Below are 15,450 nucleotides of genomic sequence, written 5' to 3' on the forward strand. Positions count from 1 at the left end.
CGGAAGTCGAGAGCATTTGTGTAAACCAACTATTTATATTGACCAATCAGTGATTGCCTAAAAATTATAATGATAATTACGAGCAACAAAAGGCTCAATTAACTTCAAATTTACGCATACAGCTGACTATATCCTTTCGTAACCGCATCGGTGTCGACTACAACCGACATTGGCATTCGCGCATTACGTCCAATATGTTTACTAACGCGCGGAAGCTTGAAATCGTTGCCCCCACCACTAATCATAATAGACTCCATCACTTTCTGCAAAGTGATAAAACACTTGTCAAGGGTTTGCCACCTGAGCTCGTCGAAAGCTTCCTCAACCGCCGTAATAAGGCTGTCAGAGTCGTAGGCAGATTTTCGATACTGTAGAGCTTGAATAGACGAGAAGTATCCCAAATCAAGTACATTTAGGTCGGGTGACCGAGGCGGCTGGCAGCGCATCTTTATCTTCCATCCATCAACCATTCCAGCATGTTCTAGCTGAGCATCACCTTCTAAAACATGAGGCCCTGCATTGTCCTGCTGGACGACCACGGTCGAGCCTCTGCGAACTAAGAACAAAAAAAATAATTGAGTTACAGCAATAAAAAATAACACTTGAAAAAAATACCTGGCAGCTTGGATCGAATTGCTGGAAATACTTTTTCGACAAGTAGTTCGCGGTAAAGAGCTCGTGTCATAGACACACTCTTCGTAATTAGCGTACCTTTAGGACGATTAACGGAGCTACGAACCGCCTCGACCTTTTTAACAATAGGCCAAATGCCAATCTTACCATCAAAGTACTGTTTCTTGTGAAAGTCGTAGCGAGGACGTGCGACAGCAGCTAAGAACATGATTTTACCTATGTATCTCTTGTTTGCACAGGATCGATAAGGCAGCTGCTCATTGGCTGTCAGGTAATATCTTGTGGCCCCTTTGTAGAGGTTAAACCACTTTTCATCTACATGCACAGTATCGTACATGTGATGCATGCGGTACATTCGGGCACCTGAGTCAAAACAATTTAGACAAGATAATTAATGGCTATAACAATTTAAAAGGTTGAGTAATAATAACTTTCGAGATGTGACAGTACCTAATGCCATCTCGACATGCGATAAAACCCATTGTAGTCGTTTTGTCTTGTGAGCATCAGTCAGAGTAGGTTTAACACGAGAAGATGCGCGACGTAGAGTCCCATCAGCAAGATACCGCTGTAGCGTAGTGCGTGGTATACCAGATGCAGCCGCCAGTGCTCGTTGGGTTTGCCTCTGGCAAAGCGGCACCCCTTGGACGATCTCGATAACTTCTTGCACCGACAGGCGCCTTCCGCGCTTGGGCTGCACTCGCTTCTGGGCGGATATAAATCCGACCTTTTGGCGCGACTTCCAGATCTTCTTGACGCTGTTGCGACACATATCAAAAGCCTCCATAGCTGCACAAACTGCTCCACGGAGCAATTTACCGTTAGCGCTCCGTTCAGCAAGGAACACAACCACATTGAGACGAGTTTCAGGCGTAATGTCTTGTTTTCCAGGTGTTCTGGGCATCGTGCTAAAACCCAAAATGCGGGGTTGACTTTAGTCTAGGCCAACCATAATTTTAGTGGCCCGCAGCCATGCAAAACCAAAGTCTTTTTTATCCAATTGAAGTAGATTATTCAGTTATGTGCGATCAATAAAAAACCCCAATCATCATTTTGAAACGGGCCGGAGAAGTATTTCGCATGGGATTCGTGCGCGTCCGTGTGTTACAATCCCAGCTGCACCGCGATCACGAGGTTTGCGACATGCGACGTATTTAACTTGCTTTTTTTTAAGACTTTCAAACGTCCAGCGGCGGAACAGGACAGCTTCGTCATACTGTTCATACATGTACTGTTACTGTACCAGTAAGCTCACTTTGGAAACGTCGGTCGACCGCACAAGTGCCGACTGCCTCCGCGCCCGCCACTTCGCCACGACCCCTTCCCTGCATCCCCGAGCAGCATGTTGGCCATCACCAGTTTCCCTCGACGCTTCCCCACCGCCAGCAAGCGGCCTTTATGTCTACCGATGCAGGTGGCGCTCACCCTCTCGTCTGCTACGCGGGACTTGTCTTCGTCTACTATGGCGGCCTCCGTGACTGCTCGTCCTTCTGCTCGTTACTACATGTATCCTTCTCCGCTGCATTTGGCCTCGCCATTGTCGGCATTCTCTGCACCTGTCAACAGTAGATCGGCGCACTCAAAGCCCTCAACGAGCCAATCCTCCGCCTTCGCCACCTCCACCGCAAGCGTGCTGGAGGACGACCAGCAGCCGCTGCACCAGGACGTCTATGATGACAGCTTCCTCTTTGGGGAGCGCGCAGACGACTGGTTTACCACTGCGCGCAACCCACGCACGGATCCGACGTTTCCAGGCGTCGACCGCGCCACGGGTCGCCTGAACGCCAGCAGAATGCCAAATCTCCTCTCATGCTCGCGTCAGGAGATGCTTGACTACTTCGACAATTCGTGGGCTATGACGGACGCGCTGTTCGCTGCACTACAGGGCGAGCGAGCCTTCATGACGGCACCGCCGCACCAGCTTCGTCACCCGCTCATCTTCTACTACGGCCACCCGACCAGCTTCTTTGTCAACAAATTCCTTGTGTCGGGTCTCATCCAGGAGCCTGTGAATCCTCACTTTGAGCAAATCTTTGAGGTGGGCGTGGACGAAATGCGTTGGGATGACATGAGTAAGAACGAGATGCATTGGCCACACGTGGCTGACGTTCTGGGCTACCGTCGCCAAGTCTACCAACTCATTCGCAGCGTTATCGAGTTGCACCCGGGCCTGGTGCCTGGACACGACCTGATAAACGAGGACAGTCCGTTATGGGCGCTGCTGATGGGGCTCGAGCACGAGCGGATCCATCACGAGACGTCCTCCATGCTTATGCTTGAACACCCGGTCGAATTCTTCCTGAGCACCTCACTACTGCCCGACTATCACGAGTCTTTAACGCACGACAATAAGGAAGTCGCACTGCATCCGGTTGCTAGCGTTGACTACCCGGTCAACGAGTTCGTGGATGTACAGGCCGCCAAGGTGCAGATTGGCAAGCCACGTGACTTTCCGTCGTTCGGGTGGGACAACGAATACGGACACCGTGAGGTGGACGTGTCGGCCTGTCGAGCTACCAAATTCCTTGTATCTAATGGTGAGTTCGGCGAGTTTGTGCGTGATGGAGGCTACCTTGAGCCGTCCTTCTGGAGCAAGTGGGGCTGGGAATGGCGCTGCTTTCGCAACACCAAGTGGCCGGCCTTCTGGGTGCAGGATGGACCTTCGGGCAGTCAGCGTTTCAAGTTGCGTGTCATTTTTGATGTGGTGCCGATGCAGTGGAACTGGCCTGCTCAGGTCAATTTACACGAAGCCCAGGCCTTCTGTAAGTGGAAGCAAGCTAAGCAAACAGACAAGAAGATGATTTACCACCTCACAACCGAGCCGATCCATCAGCTGATGCGTGACGCAAAGGACCGCTCTGCCGACGCGTCTTCGGACGACATTTTGACGATTCCGGAAGGCACAAACATGGCTGCCGCTACTGGCAAGAATCTTAACTGGTCCTATATGTCGTTTTCCCCTGTGGACGCCATGCCTCCGACATCTCAAGGTTTCCACGACGTGTTCGGCAACGCCTGGGAGTGGTGCGAAGACAGGTTCTCGGCATTGCCTGGATTCCGTGTCCACCCTTACTACGACGACTTCAGTGAGCCATGCTTCGACGGCGAGCACAACGTGATCGTGGGTGGCTCGTTCGCTAGTGCCGGAGACAACGGAGCGTCCAAGTTCGCGCGCTATCATTTCCGTCCGCATTTCTTCCAGCACGCCGGTTTTCGTGTCGTGGAGCAGACGATGGACGACGACGGAGCCATCACTCTGGCGACGACGGACGTGAACGCTCCACCCCCATACGTGAACGGAAACCCGTTCCGCTCAACTGAGCGTGTGGTGGTGTCGGATGCCTTTAAAGAGTCGAATAAAGCGTCAGGATGGAGCTGCAGAAGTCTCTTTGAGGACCTCCAACGCAAGAGTGAGCAAGCTCTCGGGTTGTTTGTGGCTTCGTCGACTTCTGGCGTGACGGACAAGCCTCTAGTGGCTCGCGAAGGTACAGTTGCTGCTGCCAAACTCCGATCCCGAGTGAAATGCGGTGAGGTTCTGGTGGTGGTGCCAAGTGATGAGGCGACGCCTGCGGTGCTGGAAGACAGGTTTGAGTTACTCGCGACAGCGGAAGTCCCTGTTTTCACGCAGGAGAGCGCAAAAGAAGCCCGTGTGACAGCGGAGGCTGTGACGGCCTGGAAGAAAATCCGAGACTAGGCATTGGAGTTGCATTAGAAAGAGTTGGAAGCGCATGCACTTGAATATGCAGAAGCAAAATTGAAGTTGACCTATTTGAATTCTCGTCGAGCATTAAGAGGTTGGCACTGACAGTGAAATACGATACGGACAGATCAGACGAGAAGCAGTCGTCAGCTCAGTGCGCGGCGAGCACTTGTGTGTAGCGCTTGGAGTTGTTTTCCGCCCATTTGTCGAGAGTAATCGGCGGTATGTCAGTGAGATCTTCGAAACTCTGCGAGACAGGCAGAACCATTGCACTCGTGTCGATTTCGCCACCAACTGCCGCTGAAGTCTCCACTGCCGTCTGCACATCCTTCGTGAACTCGACTGCACATTCGAGAAACTGCTGCGTGTGAGCTCGCGGCCAGTATGCAACGCGCCAGAACTCTCGACCCGGTTGTTCTTTTAAGGCATCTACGCGACTCAAACGCACGGGACGAGCCTTGTTGGCGTGTCGTTGAAGAGTACGCTGCACTTCCTTCAATGTCACACTGGAAGTGTAGAGCTCTTTGGTTTTTCCTCGATGCAGTGGGAACGTGAAGGCTGCAGCCACCAGAGCCTTTGCTGCGTCTTGGAGCGCCATCAGATACACTCGCGAAGACGCCAGCGACGGCTCCAGAAGAGGCCACATCATGTGCGACGGAGGAGACGACATCGACGCCTGCATTTCTCCTGTCTCCACTTCGTCCTGCGTCTCGGCTTCGACTTCTGCTTCAAATTCCTCTTCATTAACGAGAATAGGCACTTCACGTTTCTCCTCTTCCAGACTACCGAGGTTATCACTGGTTTCGTCGCAATTCGACAACGCTAGGAAATATTCCATGAACAATGGGAGACGCATGATCGTGTACGAGACTCCCGACGTCTTCACGCAACTTTCAATCTCCTCGAGTTGTTCCAAAATCGCGCTGTGCTGCGAAGTAGGAGACTCGACGAAGACCGAGCTGACGAGCACCACTCCCCAGGCATTCGCACGTACAGCAGAGTGCACGACGGCACGTACCACGTCCAGACAAGCTCTGCCTCCAAGGCGAAGTGGAGGGATAAGCAGCACAACATCCAGTGATGAAAGCTGCTTTAACAAGTCTGCCATCGGATAAGGAGGAGCTCCTTCGAGCTGGCACACGGTTGAAGGCAGCGGCACTCCAGAAGTTCTGGTGCGTCCAGACCCTCCCGGGGCAGCCTTAACAGTGCACAAGGTCACTTTTGTCTGCTGAAGTTTCTCATCTCCACTGTGTCGACCAGGGAGAACAGTCGGAATGGCACTCTCACCAACATCACGCGGCGGAAGTGCTGACGGTGCAGTGATTTGACTGGCCACGAACTTGCTCACTTCGAGAAACAGAGCCTCGCCAGAGCCTACGACAAACAGCTGCACCTGGTTCTGCGGCGTCTTAGCGAACATCGCAGACGCATAACGTTGAAGCCACTGGCGAGGATTCATCCGGTCTCGCTTGGTCAGCAGTCGATAGTCGCTCGTGCTGTGGAATGCGTCGGGTAGATGCAGTGTACGGGGCTCTCTTTCCTCTGCTTGAACTGGCAAACTGCGAGCTTCACTATCCGAGTTTTCTTCCAGGAAGATCCGAAGACCAACAGTGCCTTGTGCCACTTGCTCGGGTGTGTGTTTATCCTTCAGAACGCGCAAGAAAGCCGCGTCGCTCAGTTGGCGGTACTTGATCACTCGTTTTAATAAGTCCGTTAAATAACGAGCCAGTTGGTTGGGGCTGCAGCTGGCGTTGGTTCCTCCTGTCAGGCGATACACAGACTCATATTTCCGCTTCGGGTTTGCCAGCACTTCAGCAGCGGCGTATCCGACATCACGGACGGAGATGCAGGGCACGTGAGTGTCCGCGTCGAAGCATCCAATGAATCGGTTGGCGAACAGCAACTCGTCTCGGCAGTAGAGAAGCGTCTCCATAAGCAGAGGAATCCGTAGGCACACACAACGGCCTGGTTCAGGGAGTTGGTTCCTCGCGTGGACTTCCACCGCCTCGTAGCCTTCCAAAGCCGCAACATCAGTAGGCGTCGCACCGACAGCCTCCGTTGCAGGTAGCTCCTTCGCATGCTCGCGACGACAGCAAGCCAATAACTCAGGTGCAGCTAAAATACTGCTGATCACTACGAGTCGTGGGATTCGCTCAGCCGCTGCAGCGTCGACAACACGCCTCGAAAAGCGCACTCCACTCTCGGACAGCGCGGGGACGACAAGCACAGCGTCTGCATTGCGTACAGCACGACGGAGCGAATCTTCTCCTCCGTGGGCGAAATTGCACTGCACGAGAAAGCAGTTGGTGTTGTGTTTCAAGCGCTGGACTCGCGGATCTTTGCTGCTTTCAACTGCGGCCACAAGAGCCACAGAAACTTGTTCCTGTCCCGCTAGCACTTCCAACGCTGAGCGACCGATGCGACTGGTAGCGCCAAACACGACAATCACGCGAGATCGCATCAGCTTACGGAGTTGGATGCCCATGTCTGCTTGGTGAATAGTGAAATGCTTTAACGGGGACGTCGCTTTTCTTCTGCGACGAGGCTTTGGTTCTTCCTGGCTGGATCCTAACTGGCACGTGCAAACAGAAAAAAAAAACGTCTGGACAATCACGAGCAGCAAGTCGAGCTGTGCTGGTGACACGGAGGCCGTCGCAGCTCCGTCTCAGTTAAGGAAAAATAAAACTTTTATCATTTTGCTTTCACCTCCGTGCGTGTGTACAGTAGTACATCTATTTGGATCGGTACACGACTTTCTGAGCCAGTCGCACCATGGCATCTCGCTCAGGTGAAGGAGCGAACTGCATGGCCGCCTGAGCTGCCAGTTCTGCCTGGCCGATTGCCAGCGCTTTTGATCGTGTGATTCCTGAGCTCTTCTCCACCAGCTCACTGGCCTGCACCGCGCGACAATAAACGTTAGCAAATGTATGCTCTCCGATAATAATATCATACTTCTGCACAGACCATTTCAATGTCGCCCTCCTGAGCAAATTTCCGCTTGGACAGTTCGCGTAGAACAGGGAATTCCTCCTGTGCGAGCAGCAACGGAGCTGTCGACAAGCCTGATTTTAGGTCGGCCAGAAACGGTTTACCGGTTTCAACGCCCTCGTAATCCAGCACGTCGTCAATCAGCTGAATCAGCAAGAGGAAGGTTAGTTCGTATTTTTCGACCGTCGAATTCGCCTTTTTACATCAGCTTCAACATGTGTTTGTTATGTATTACCTGGAAGGCAAGGCCGATGTGGCGGCCAAACGCGAAGCCCAAATCGCAGATGTGCTGGTCGTGTTTGCCCAGTGCCAGAGCCGCTTTGCAGCTGTTGGACATGAGCGATCCCGTCTTGTAGTAATTTTTGCGTAAGTAGTACTCGAAGGGAGAAATGTCGTCACGAGCGTCGGCATTCTTCATCTGCATGACTTCGCCCTTGACCAAGTGCTCAATTGACGTGGACATGAGCTCCACCGCCTCCAGATTGCGTAAACGAGCTAGCAGTACGGATGAACGCGCCAGCAAGAAGTCGCCAGCCAATACGGCCATCTTGCCACCAAACACTTTGTTCACGGACGGACGGCCGCGACGTGTGTCCGCCTCGTCGATCACGTCGTCGTGCATCAAACTGGCCGTGTGGATCATCTCACTGTAACGACAGGCAACAAGAGTCGGAATTTATGTCAACATAGTCTCAAGATCTCACACAGACGTACGTTATCTCGGCGAGTCGCTGTTGTGCAGCGTGCATGTACTCCTCGGACTGTGTCTCTGGCAATGGGGTGTCCGTGGCACGACGGTGAGCCTCGGCAGCTCGCGACACCAGGAGCACCATTGTGGGGCGCACCTTCTTACCGCCATCGTGCTCGAAGAAGTAACGCGCCACTGCGGCCAGCACGGGGTGATCCGATCCGAGGATGCGCTTGATGCTGTGATTGACACTCACCATATCCTGCTCTACGAGGGTGAACGGGTCGGCCAGATTGCTCGAGTCTGTAGGTAGATAGGCCAGCGGCACACCCACATTGTCCATGGGTCTGCAGCAGTAATGAATAGTAAAGATCAGTTCGCTGTATCCCCACTGGCGGTATTGCTTTGCAGAGTCTCACTGATCGAAGTCGAGACTAAGATTATGGTGCAGTTCTGGGCCTCCACCAGCGAGTGCATATCCAGGTGCTGGATCCAGGATGGAAACGGTGGGTTCGTCCTATAGTAGGCGATTGAGTTGCTGAAGTTAGAGGCAATCAGCAGATTAATTCTCAGACAGCAGGACGTTACCACAGCAGAAGCACTGAGCCACAGGTTGGGGTTTGACTCAAGATCTGCGCGGATTTTGCTGGCCATGACACGTACGGCCTGCTCACGTAGGCTGCTCACGTGACGCGCATGGGCCACGAGGGTAACCCCGCGCTCAAGGAAGGGCTTCATGTCCTGACGTGATGATGCACTGTACGGCTCTGAGCCGCCCACCTAAAGTGCAACATTTAAACCTCGCATAAACGTGCTGTTGGCCGGGTTATGCGACTAATGCAACATTTGTCAAGGTTATGTTGCGACTCGTTTCTGAAAGTGTGATGGCTACAGTCTGAAAGGATGGCTACATGCCCTTTCGGTCGCAGTGAGATGCAGGCTCGGCATCGCGTCATCGCTTCGCTACTAGATGAGAACCACCGCCTTCGTGTTGAGCTGAAGAAATTTGAAGTCGCTAGGCAACAGTCAGAGATTCATATAGCAGAGCTGCAAGTACGCACAACCCAAGCAGAAACGGCGATGGCTCTGCAGCTCCATCGGAAGGAGACCGAGTGGATGGCCGAATATGATGGCAGCGTGAAGGCTCTGTTGGGTATCATCAAATACCATGAGGATGAGACGAAACAGCTAAAGATGGAGGTGAAACGATTGAAAGCAGCGGCTGCAGTTGTTCCGCCCTCGATCACCAGGATGGCGCGATCTACGCAGACAGAGACGCTGGGGTCGATGAAAGCAGCGATGAGGAGGAACAACGTGCGTTTTGCGAAGGACGAAGACGATGTAGCTACAAATAAGGTGGAGAGGTTGTCTGCTGACGCAAAGACGAAAGCTAGTATCGCACGTATGCAGGTAAGACCGATCGGCAGCATTGTTTTTCGCGAGCGGGAGGAACTCGACTAATTTCTTTGAGGTGACGTAGCAACTTTTTGAGCAAATTCAAGATTGCAGATATCAGCATCATAGTAAGTGTGCTAATCGACAAGATCTCGTTGTGAAGTATGGAGTTGATTCAGGGCAAATCCACGTTGACAACGAGCACTATTTTTCTGACCATCTTTACAAGTTTAAGACTGCTGTTCTAGAACGGCTTGGGGAACCCCAGGCAGAGAATCGCACAGAGAGACTACCGCGTACTGTATGTGCAATTTCTGAAGACAAAAATACTATTGAAACGCAGACAGTCGAGATGCCATCGAAAGCACTTGAAAAAAGACCTGGAGGAGTGCAATCGAGTGCTGCACAAGCGGTTGGCGATACAGCAAAAAGTATTGAATCAGCTGCTGCATACAAAGCTCAAGGCCGCAAGTAGCAACACGGAACAGTATAACCCAATGCGTTCCGCCTCGCCAGGTACAGTCACTGGCAACGAACAGATCGAAGCACAATCCGAAAGTTTGAGGGTCTTCTGTCAAAAGAGATTCCAGTGACGAATTCGGATCAAAAAGATGACATGGGCATCGAATCTGCCGAAATGACCGAGAGGCGGCCATTGTCTCCTCCCGCAGCGTGAAAAGGAACATTACGTTTTTTGTTGCTTCAGTTATCGTCGTGCATCCACTCATCGAGCTTCGTCATTTCCATCTCGAGATTCAACCTGCCTTCCCCGTTACGATTTTGCTGAGGAATCGATTATATTTGCTCGCTCTGGTTCCTCAACCACCTCGATGTACGTATTTCCCATTCTAACGCTACTACTAGTATCATAACAAGCAGACAAAGGATGATTTAGCAGAAGACGGGGGTAGACATCACACAAACACTATAGTGGACGCACATGGTAAAGCAAATTGACGAGGACAATCATGACGAGGATAATGTAGCAGAGCACCAATACTTGGGTGAAGGAATTCATTCGACCGCCTGAGCCGTAGTTGTTGTCATAGTTAACCTCACCCGTGAAGCCCATGACGAGCAGCGTACGCATCCGCACAAACAACGCGTGCGGTCGAACTCGGCCATCGTGTATAAAATACAAGATTAATGGCGTGCGAGAATCCAACCAGAACTGCGCAGTAAACCAAGAAAAAAAAACGCACCATATCATTCGTGATCACAACCTAGCAAAGAAAAAATGTTAAACCAAGCGAAGATGAGTGCAACAACGCCAAGAGCCCCCCACTTCTTGTTTTTGCTCCAAGCGAGCGGCTCTGGACACAAAGAGCAAAGTACTCGTTACTGTAGTGCAGATATTGCTCAGACGACCAGCGCCACCTTTCGTGACGTAGCCCTGAGAGTTTGGTAGAATCTGATTGCTCTCGTTCAGAGCTGCAAGGGTTAGACCCCCACTTCGGCAACACCCAATTCTGCTACTTCCCCTCGTGAACCGCCGTGTATTTGCTGTAAGGAGCGAGTGTAGCTGCATTCAGCAACACGAGGAAGACACAGTATACTACTGCCAGACGCTATCATCTTTAGCATTTCAAGACGTTGTGACACCACAGCTTGTAGGATTTTATGGTGTCCCGGAAGCGTGTTAAGGGTTTTCTCCGTCGAGCAGAGACACTGGATCCTTTTCATGCTAACGGATACGGCAGGGATGCAAGCAGTTTGGAGCTTGGAGCTGATACCAGTTCTGGCTGCTCTAGAGTAGATAAAATAACGTTCGTGGATTGCTGTGATGGGGTCCAAGCGCCACGCGATTGAAGACGAGTGGTTGAATAGGAGTTGAAAAATTCGCTGCTGTCCGATAGCAGCAGCGAGAAAGAGAGAGTGGAGTTAGCTCGTCACAGTTACGTTGCACCAGGAGGTGATGAATTTTCTCATATCCGAGTCGCCGGGGCTTTGAAAGATTCAGAAGACGGTGTAAAAGGCCACTTTTGTCGATGATGACTTCGAAGGGACTTTCATGCTCTCCACTTCATGTATCTCATTACCTGCTTTTATCTCCTCTAATATAACTGGACCAACTTTGATCGGTGTAAGTTGCTTCTCTGTCATGACGTACCGCAGCGCGAAATCGTAGACGTCGAGAAAGTCGCGGATATCGGCGAGATGGAGCCCGTTGTTACCGATCCGATCGTATGTAAAAATGGACGCCAGATCATCTCCCTCGTCTTCCTCGTGTAGTCGCTCCGCGGCATCTAGAATATGCAGCGCCATGTCAATCTGGTTAGACGCTAGGGCGAAGAGCAGGGGAGTAGCAGGCCTTTGTGGAACCAAAGAACTCGCCGGTGGTCTCAGCACGAACCAGCTGTGGTGCATCTCTCTAACCACTGAACGAGCTCTGTCCGACGGTGGATGATAGCGATGTGCAGAATGTTTTCGCCCTCGTAAGGTGAAGGGGATTGTTGGACGCGTACGTAAGGGAGGCGAGTGATCTGCATCTCGGCACAATGCGCTTGCCCAACTCGTAGTGCCCAATAGAAACGCGACATGCACGGGAGCCTCGCAGTGCCAGACAATTCTCGTCTGCAGCGAGCGCAGCATCGGCGTCGTTGGTTCGCACTGCACCGAAGATGCCGTCGTCGTGGCCCAGCACCTGCTGCAGAGCACCTTAAAGCCACACTGTGTAAAACACACAATTATGTGCTTTTGGTGTACGCAGCCATATTGTGAGTCACATTTTGACTGACGGACTTCGTGGACGGGAGAGATTTTTCGAACAAGCGCGGCCCCGACACTTGCCCAAACAACAAGGTGAGGACTGCAACTACATCTGTAAATAATTGTGTTGAATTGGTAGGGAGATGCTGATAGATCGTGCTGTGCGTGGCTGGCAAAAGTACAGAATACAAGCATAATGCAGGACAAACTGAAGCCGCCGACGTTTCCGAATTTGCCCCAGAGTGCATGTGCGTTGAATATTGCAAGCTTGACTAAAGGTCTTAGGGTTGTGTTGATGCTATTGAATCGACAGTGCTCTCCAAACTTGAAGCGTTCCTGCCTGTGATGGCCGAGGAGAACAAAAAACTAAGTGATGCCGTAGCAGCGGGCGAAGGTGCCAAGCACAACATCGAAGTGGAAGAAGCCGAAGACCGAAGTGACGACGATAGCGACGAACCTATGACTGGTGGGAGCGAAGAGGATACGAAACCGAAGAAGGGCGGAAAAGCACCCGTTATTGAAATGGTTAGCAGCGATGAAATTTGATGGCGACGTTCGTTGCTATAAGTTTGTTTTATCCTGGCGCTTACTTTTGCTGTGCTGCGACAGAACTTTGCGTTGAGCATGATGGACGAGGGCAATAGCGACGACGAAAACGCGGAGACAGCAGTTGACCCAGAGGCACAGACAAAAGTTGTCGATTCCAGCTTAAGTGCGAAGAAAGAACAGCAGGAGCAGTTGTCGTTCCGGATGCGGCTCGAAAAGCCAAGCAACAAGCCGCGCCCGGTGATTCAGGAGTTGAACTAGTGTTTTTTTTCCAGAATGGTACCGGTACAGTACCGGTACGCACTCTGAGCGTGCGTGACAAAAATAAATGGACACTCATTGCTCTGGTGTATTACAAGAACTATTTCAACGACACCCTATACAGTATCAGGTACTCTACAAGTGCAAATACAGTAGCTAGACACTTCATCTTCCTCTTTCCAACTTGGATGACGGGCCGAAGTACTGTGAATGTCACACGCATACCCCTGTAGTGCATTGAGACGGCGCGTGGTGTTGTGACAGCACCTTGCGCTAGAGGAAGTTTGTAACGGGGTACGTAGCCCTAGGTGTACCCTGGTTACATGAGGTGTGACACGTCACGCTTCAGAAGTATGACACGTCATACTTCGGGATATTTGGTACTAGGTACCAAGGTCGTTCAAAGCCAACCATTGGTTGACGACATTGCATTTCTTTAGGTGACTTATAGTTTGTATTAAACCCAAGCTTCATCTGCCTATAAATATACTCAGCTTACATTCTACCTTAAATAGGTCACTTCGCTCTCTTTTGAATAAAGAGGGGACCTGTGAACTGCCGTTCACTGAGAGTTTGTATACTCTCGCAAGCTAACTTTCTCTAGCGCAAGGTGCTGTGTGACCCCGTCACACTTGGTAGCACTCGTAGTCTGTGACGGGGTCACACAGCACCTTGCACAGAGGAAGTGCTTAAGGGTATTAACTACCCGAGTGAACGTAAGTCCACGTGTTCCCGGCCTCAGTGGGAACGATTTGCTACTTAGAGGAGTAGATTTAAGACTGATGTATTTATAAGTAAGATAAGCTTGGGTCTCATACAAACTAGATGCTACCTATAGTGGAGCTAAGTAGTCATGCACTGACTGGCTCCGAGAGCACCTGGTACCGTGTACCAGGTGTCCACAAGAGTGACGGGCCACTCTTTATGTAACATGGGGCACACTGGATTGTTGCAGCGGGGCTGCCGTAGCTTTAGCGTCAGAGGAAGACGTTCGACTCAAAGAGTCACTAATACTAAGTTCCTTATCCAAAGGACACTTACAGCCCAAGACCAGGGCTCAAAGTTAATACCTTAACTTTTATGCTTCAAAACCAGAAGTCTTTTATTTACTATTATTGCGGCCAAGCCGCCTAGGGGTAAATGTATCTCTTTAACTATCTAGCATAGTTAAACCTAATCAAATGCATAACGTGTGGCTTTCAGCCAACGTACTGAGAGACCTTGTTAACTCTCCAACTTATGTACTGAGAGTTTGTTAACTCTCCGGGTACTTCGTACCCCTGTGTGCTCCACACCATGTAACCCCGTTACACTCTCCCCCACTAAGATGAGAACATTCCGTTCTCGAAACTCTCCTCAGCGAGGTCACGTCTTGTTAAGACGGCGGAGGTTACTACACCTCACACCAGCGTTGTACAGCTCCGTGAGCTCACAAACGCCTACGCATCGTTGATGCCCAACTTCTTGTCGTCGGCCCACGGCCCAATGCTCCAAGCGCAGCGCGCATCTTGCTCTCAAGCGGTCTCAGACCTACGCTCGCGCTCCGCGCCTACTCCAAGAGCTGCAAACCGCTTAGAGCAATGCTCTTGACTCATTCGAGTCGTCGACAACAGCTCAGCGGTTGGACACTCGCTTCACAAGCGATAGGTCCGTGGTTCAAACCCACTAGGGCACAGCCCTCTCGTTCCATGAACGATTGTTCACGCTTGGACAAGCTTAAGGGCAACACCCTTTTAGCTCAATGGTTGAGCGTTGGCTTTGAGAGCCACAGGTCGGTGGTTCGAACCCGCCAGGGCACAGCCCTCTCGTTCCATGAACTGTTGTCCTTGAATGGACAAGCTTAAGGGCAACGCCCTTTCAGCTCAGTGGTCGAGCGCTGGCTTTGAAAGCCACAGGTCGGTGGTTCAAATCCACCCGGGCGCAGCCCTCTCATACCATGAGTAGTCCGTTCTCGGACTGACGTACGGGCATCGCCCTTGTAGCTCAATGGTAGAGCTTCGGCCTGTCAAAGCAAAGGGCCAGTGGTTCGATCCCCGTGCGGGACACCACTTTCGCTGTTACAGCGCATCCACATTTGGATCATGCTCATCGAGCAAAGTGGTTCAAAACAACTATGCGTCTATCGAGACGCTTGTGCCTGAACCTTGTTCAGCACAACACCGAAAGCACCTGCTTTCTTCGGGGACATGTCCCTAACACTACGAGGTCTCTCCACCTCCCGCTCCCGCTGCGAGCACCGCTCATACGTACGAGCTGGCTGCTGCAGCTACTGGTCAGAGCCTGAGCTCAACTACTGACCTCATCGCTCCTCACTCTAGTGGGAGGCCCCAGCGCCTGGCGACGCTGTCGCACGCCATGGTGGCGCTTCGGCACATGATGTGCCCGGTCGTAAGCGTCAACGACGTCAGGCAATCTTGCCGGAGGATACCCTCAACTCCCATGAGTTCTGTGAGTGAGGGTACCACTCCACTCACTAAGTACTGGGTACGACCTGGCGTCTACAGGCACGCCACAAGCGTTCCACGTGAAA

General features: G+C 51.7%; 6 protein-coding genes across 6 annotated transcripts; 3 read left to right on the forward strand and 3 right to left on the reverse strand.

The window, feature by feature from the left end:
• Positions 1-1,901: 1,901 nt before the first annotated feature.
• PITG_20041 (uncharacterized protein) lies at positions 1,902-4,188 on the forward strand (the record flags this gene model as incomplete). The annotated part of the gene is made up of 2 exons (XM_002895935.1): positions 1,902-4,118; positions 4,166-4,188. The coding sequence occupies 2 exons, from the start codon at positions 1,976-1,978 to the stop codon at positions 4,186-4,188; spliced, it is 2,166 nt and encodes a 721-aa protein (XP_002895981.1).
• Positions 4,189-4,484: 296 nt separating this feature from the next.
• PITG_20042 (uncharacterized protein) lies at positions 4,485-6,818 on the reverse strand (the record flags this gene model as incomplete). The annotated part of the gene is made up of 4 exons (XM_002895936.1): positions 4,485-5,017; positions 5,099-5,864; positions 5,943-6,678; positions 6,739-6,818. 4 exons carry the CDS (start codon positions 6,816-6,818, stop codon positions 4,485-4,487), a joined length of 2,115 nt encoding a protein of 704 aa, XP_002895982.1.
• A 130-nt stretch (positions 6,819-6,948) lies between these two features.
• On the reverse strand, positions 6,949-8,758 carry PITG_20043 (uncharacterized protein; the record flags this gene model as incomplete). The annotated part of the gene is made up of 6 exons (XM_002895937.1): positions 6,949-7,227; positions 7,298-7,465; positions 7,557-7,968; positions 8,036-8,356; positions 8,429-8,526; positions 8,598-8,758. 6 exons carry the CDS (start codon positions 8,745-8,747, stop codon positions 7,066-7,068), a joined length of 1,311 nt encoding a protein of 436 aa, XP_002895983.1.
• Positions 8,759-9,089: 331 nt separating this feature from the next.
• Positions 9,090-10,551, forward strand: PITG_20044 (uncharacterized protein; the record flags this gene model as incomplete). The annotated part of the gene is made up of 4 exons (XM_002895938.1): positions 9,090-9,419; positions 9,653-9,705; positions 9,748-9,920; positions 10,454-10,551. The coding sequence occupies 4 exons, from the start codon at positions 9,090-9,092 to the stop codon at positions 10,549-10,551; spliced, it is 654 nt and encodes a 217-aa protein (XP_002895984.1).
• Positions 10,552-10,876: 325 nt separating this feature from the next.
• PITG_20045 (uncharacterized protein) lies at positions 10,877-11,669 on the reverse strand (the record flags this gene model as incomplete). The annotated part of the gene is made up of 2 exons (XM_002895939.1): positions 10,877-10,907; positions 11,515-11,669. The coding sequence occupies 2 exons, from the start codon at positions 11,667-11,669 to the stop codon at positions 10,877-10,879; spliced, it is 186 nt and encodes a 61-aa protein (XP_002895985.1).
• Positions 11,670-11,942: 273 nt separating this feature from the next.
• On the forward strand, positions 11,943-12,920 carry PITG_20046 (uncharacterized protein; the record flags this gene model as incomplete). Its single annotated transcript, XM_002895940.1, has 3 exons — positions 11,943-12,078; positions 12,427-12,638; positions 12,723-12,920. The coding sequence occupies 3 exons, from the start codon at positions 11,943-11,945 to the stop codon at positions 12,918-12,920; spliced, it is 546 nt and encodes a 181-aa protein (XP_002895986.1).
• Positions 12,921-15,450: the final 2,530 nt, after the last annotated feature.

The sequence above is a fragment of the Phytophthora infestans genome, genomic scaffold (genome assembly GCF_000142945.1).
Source record: "Phytophthora infestans T30-4 supercont1.118 genomic scaffold, whole genome shotgun sequence".
Lineage (NCBI taxonomy): Eukaryota > Oomycota > Peronosporomycetes > Peronosporales > Peronosporaceae > Phytophthora > Phytophthora infestans.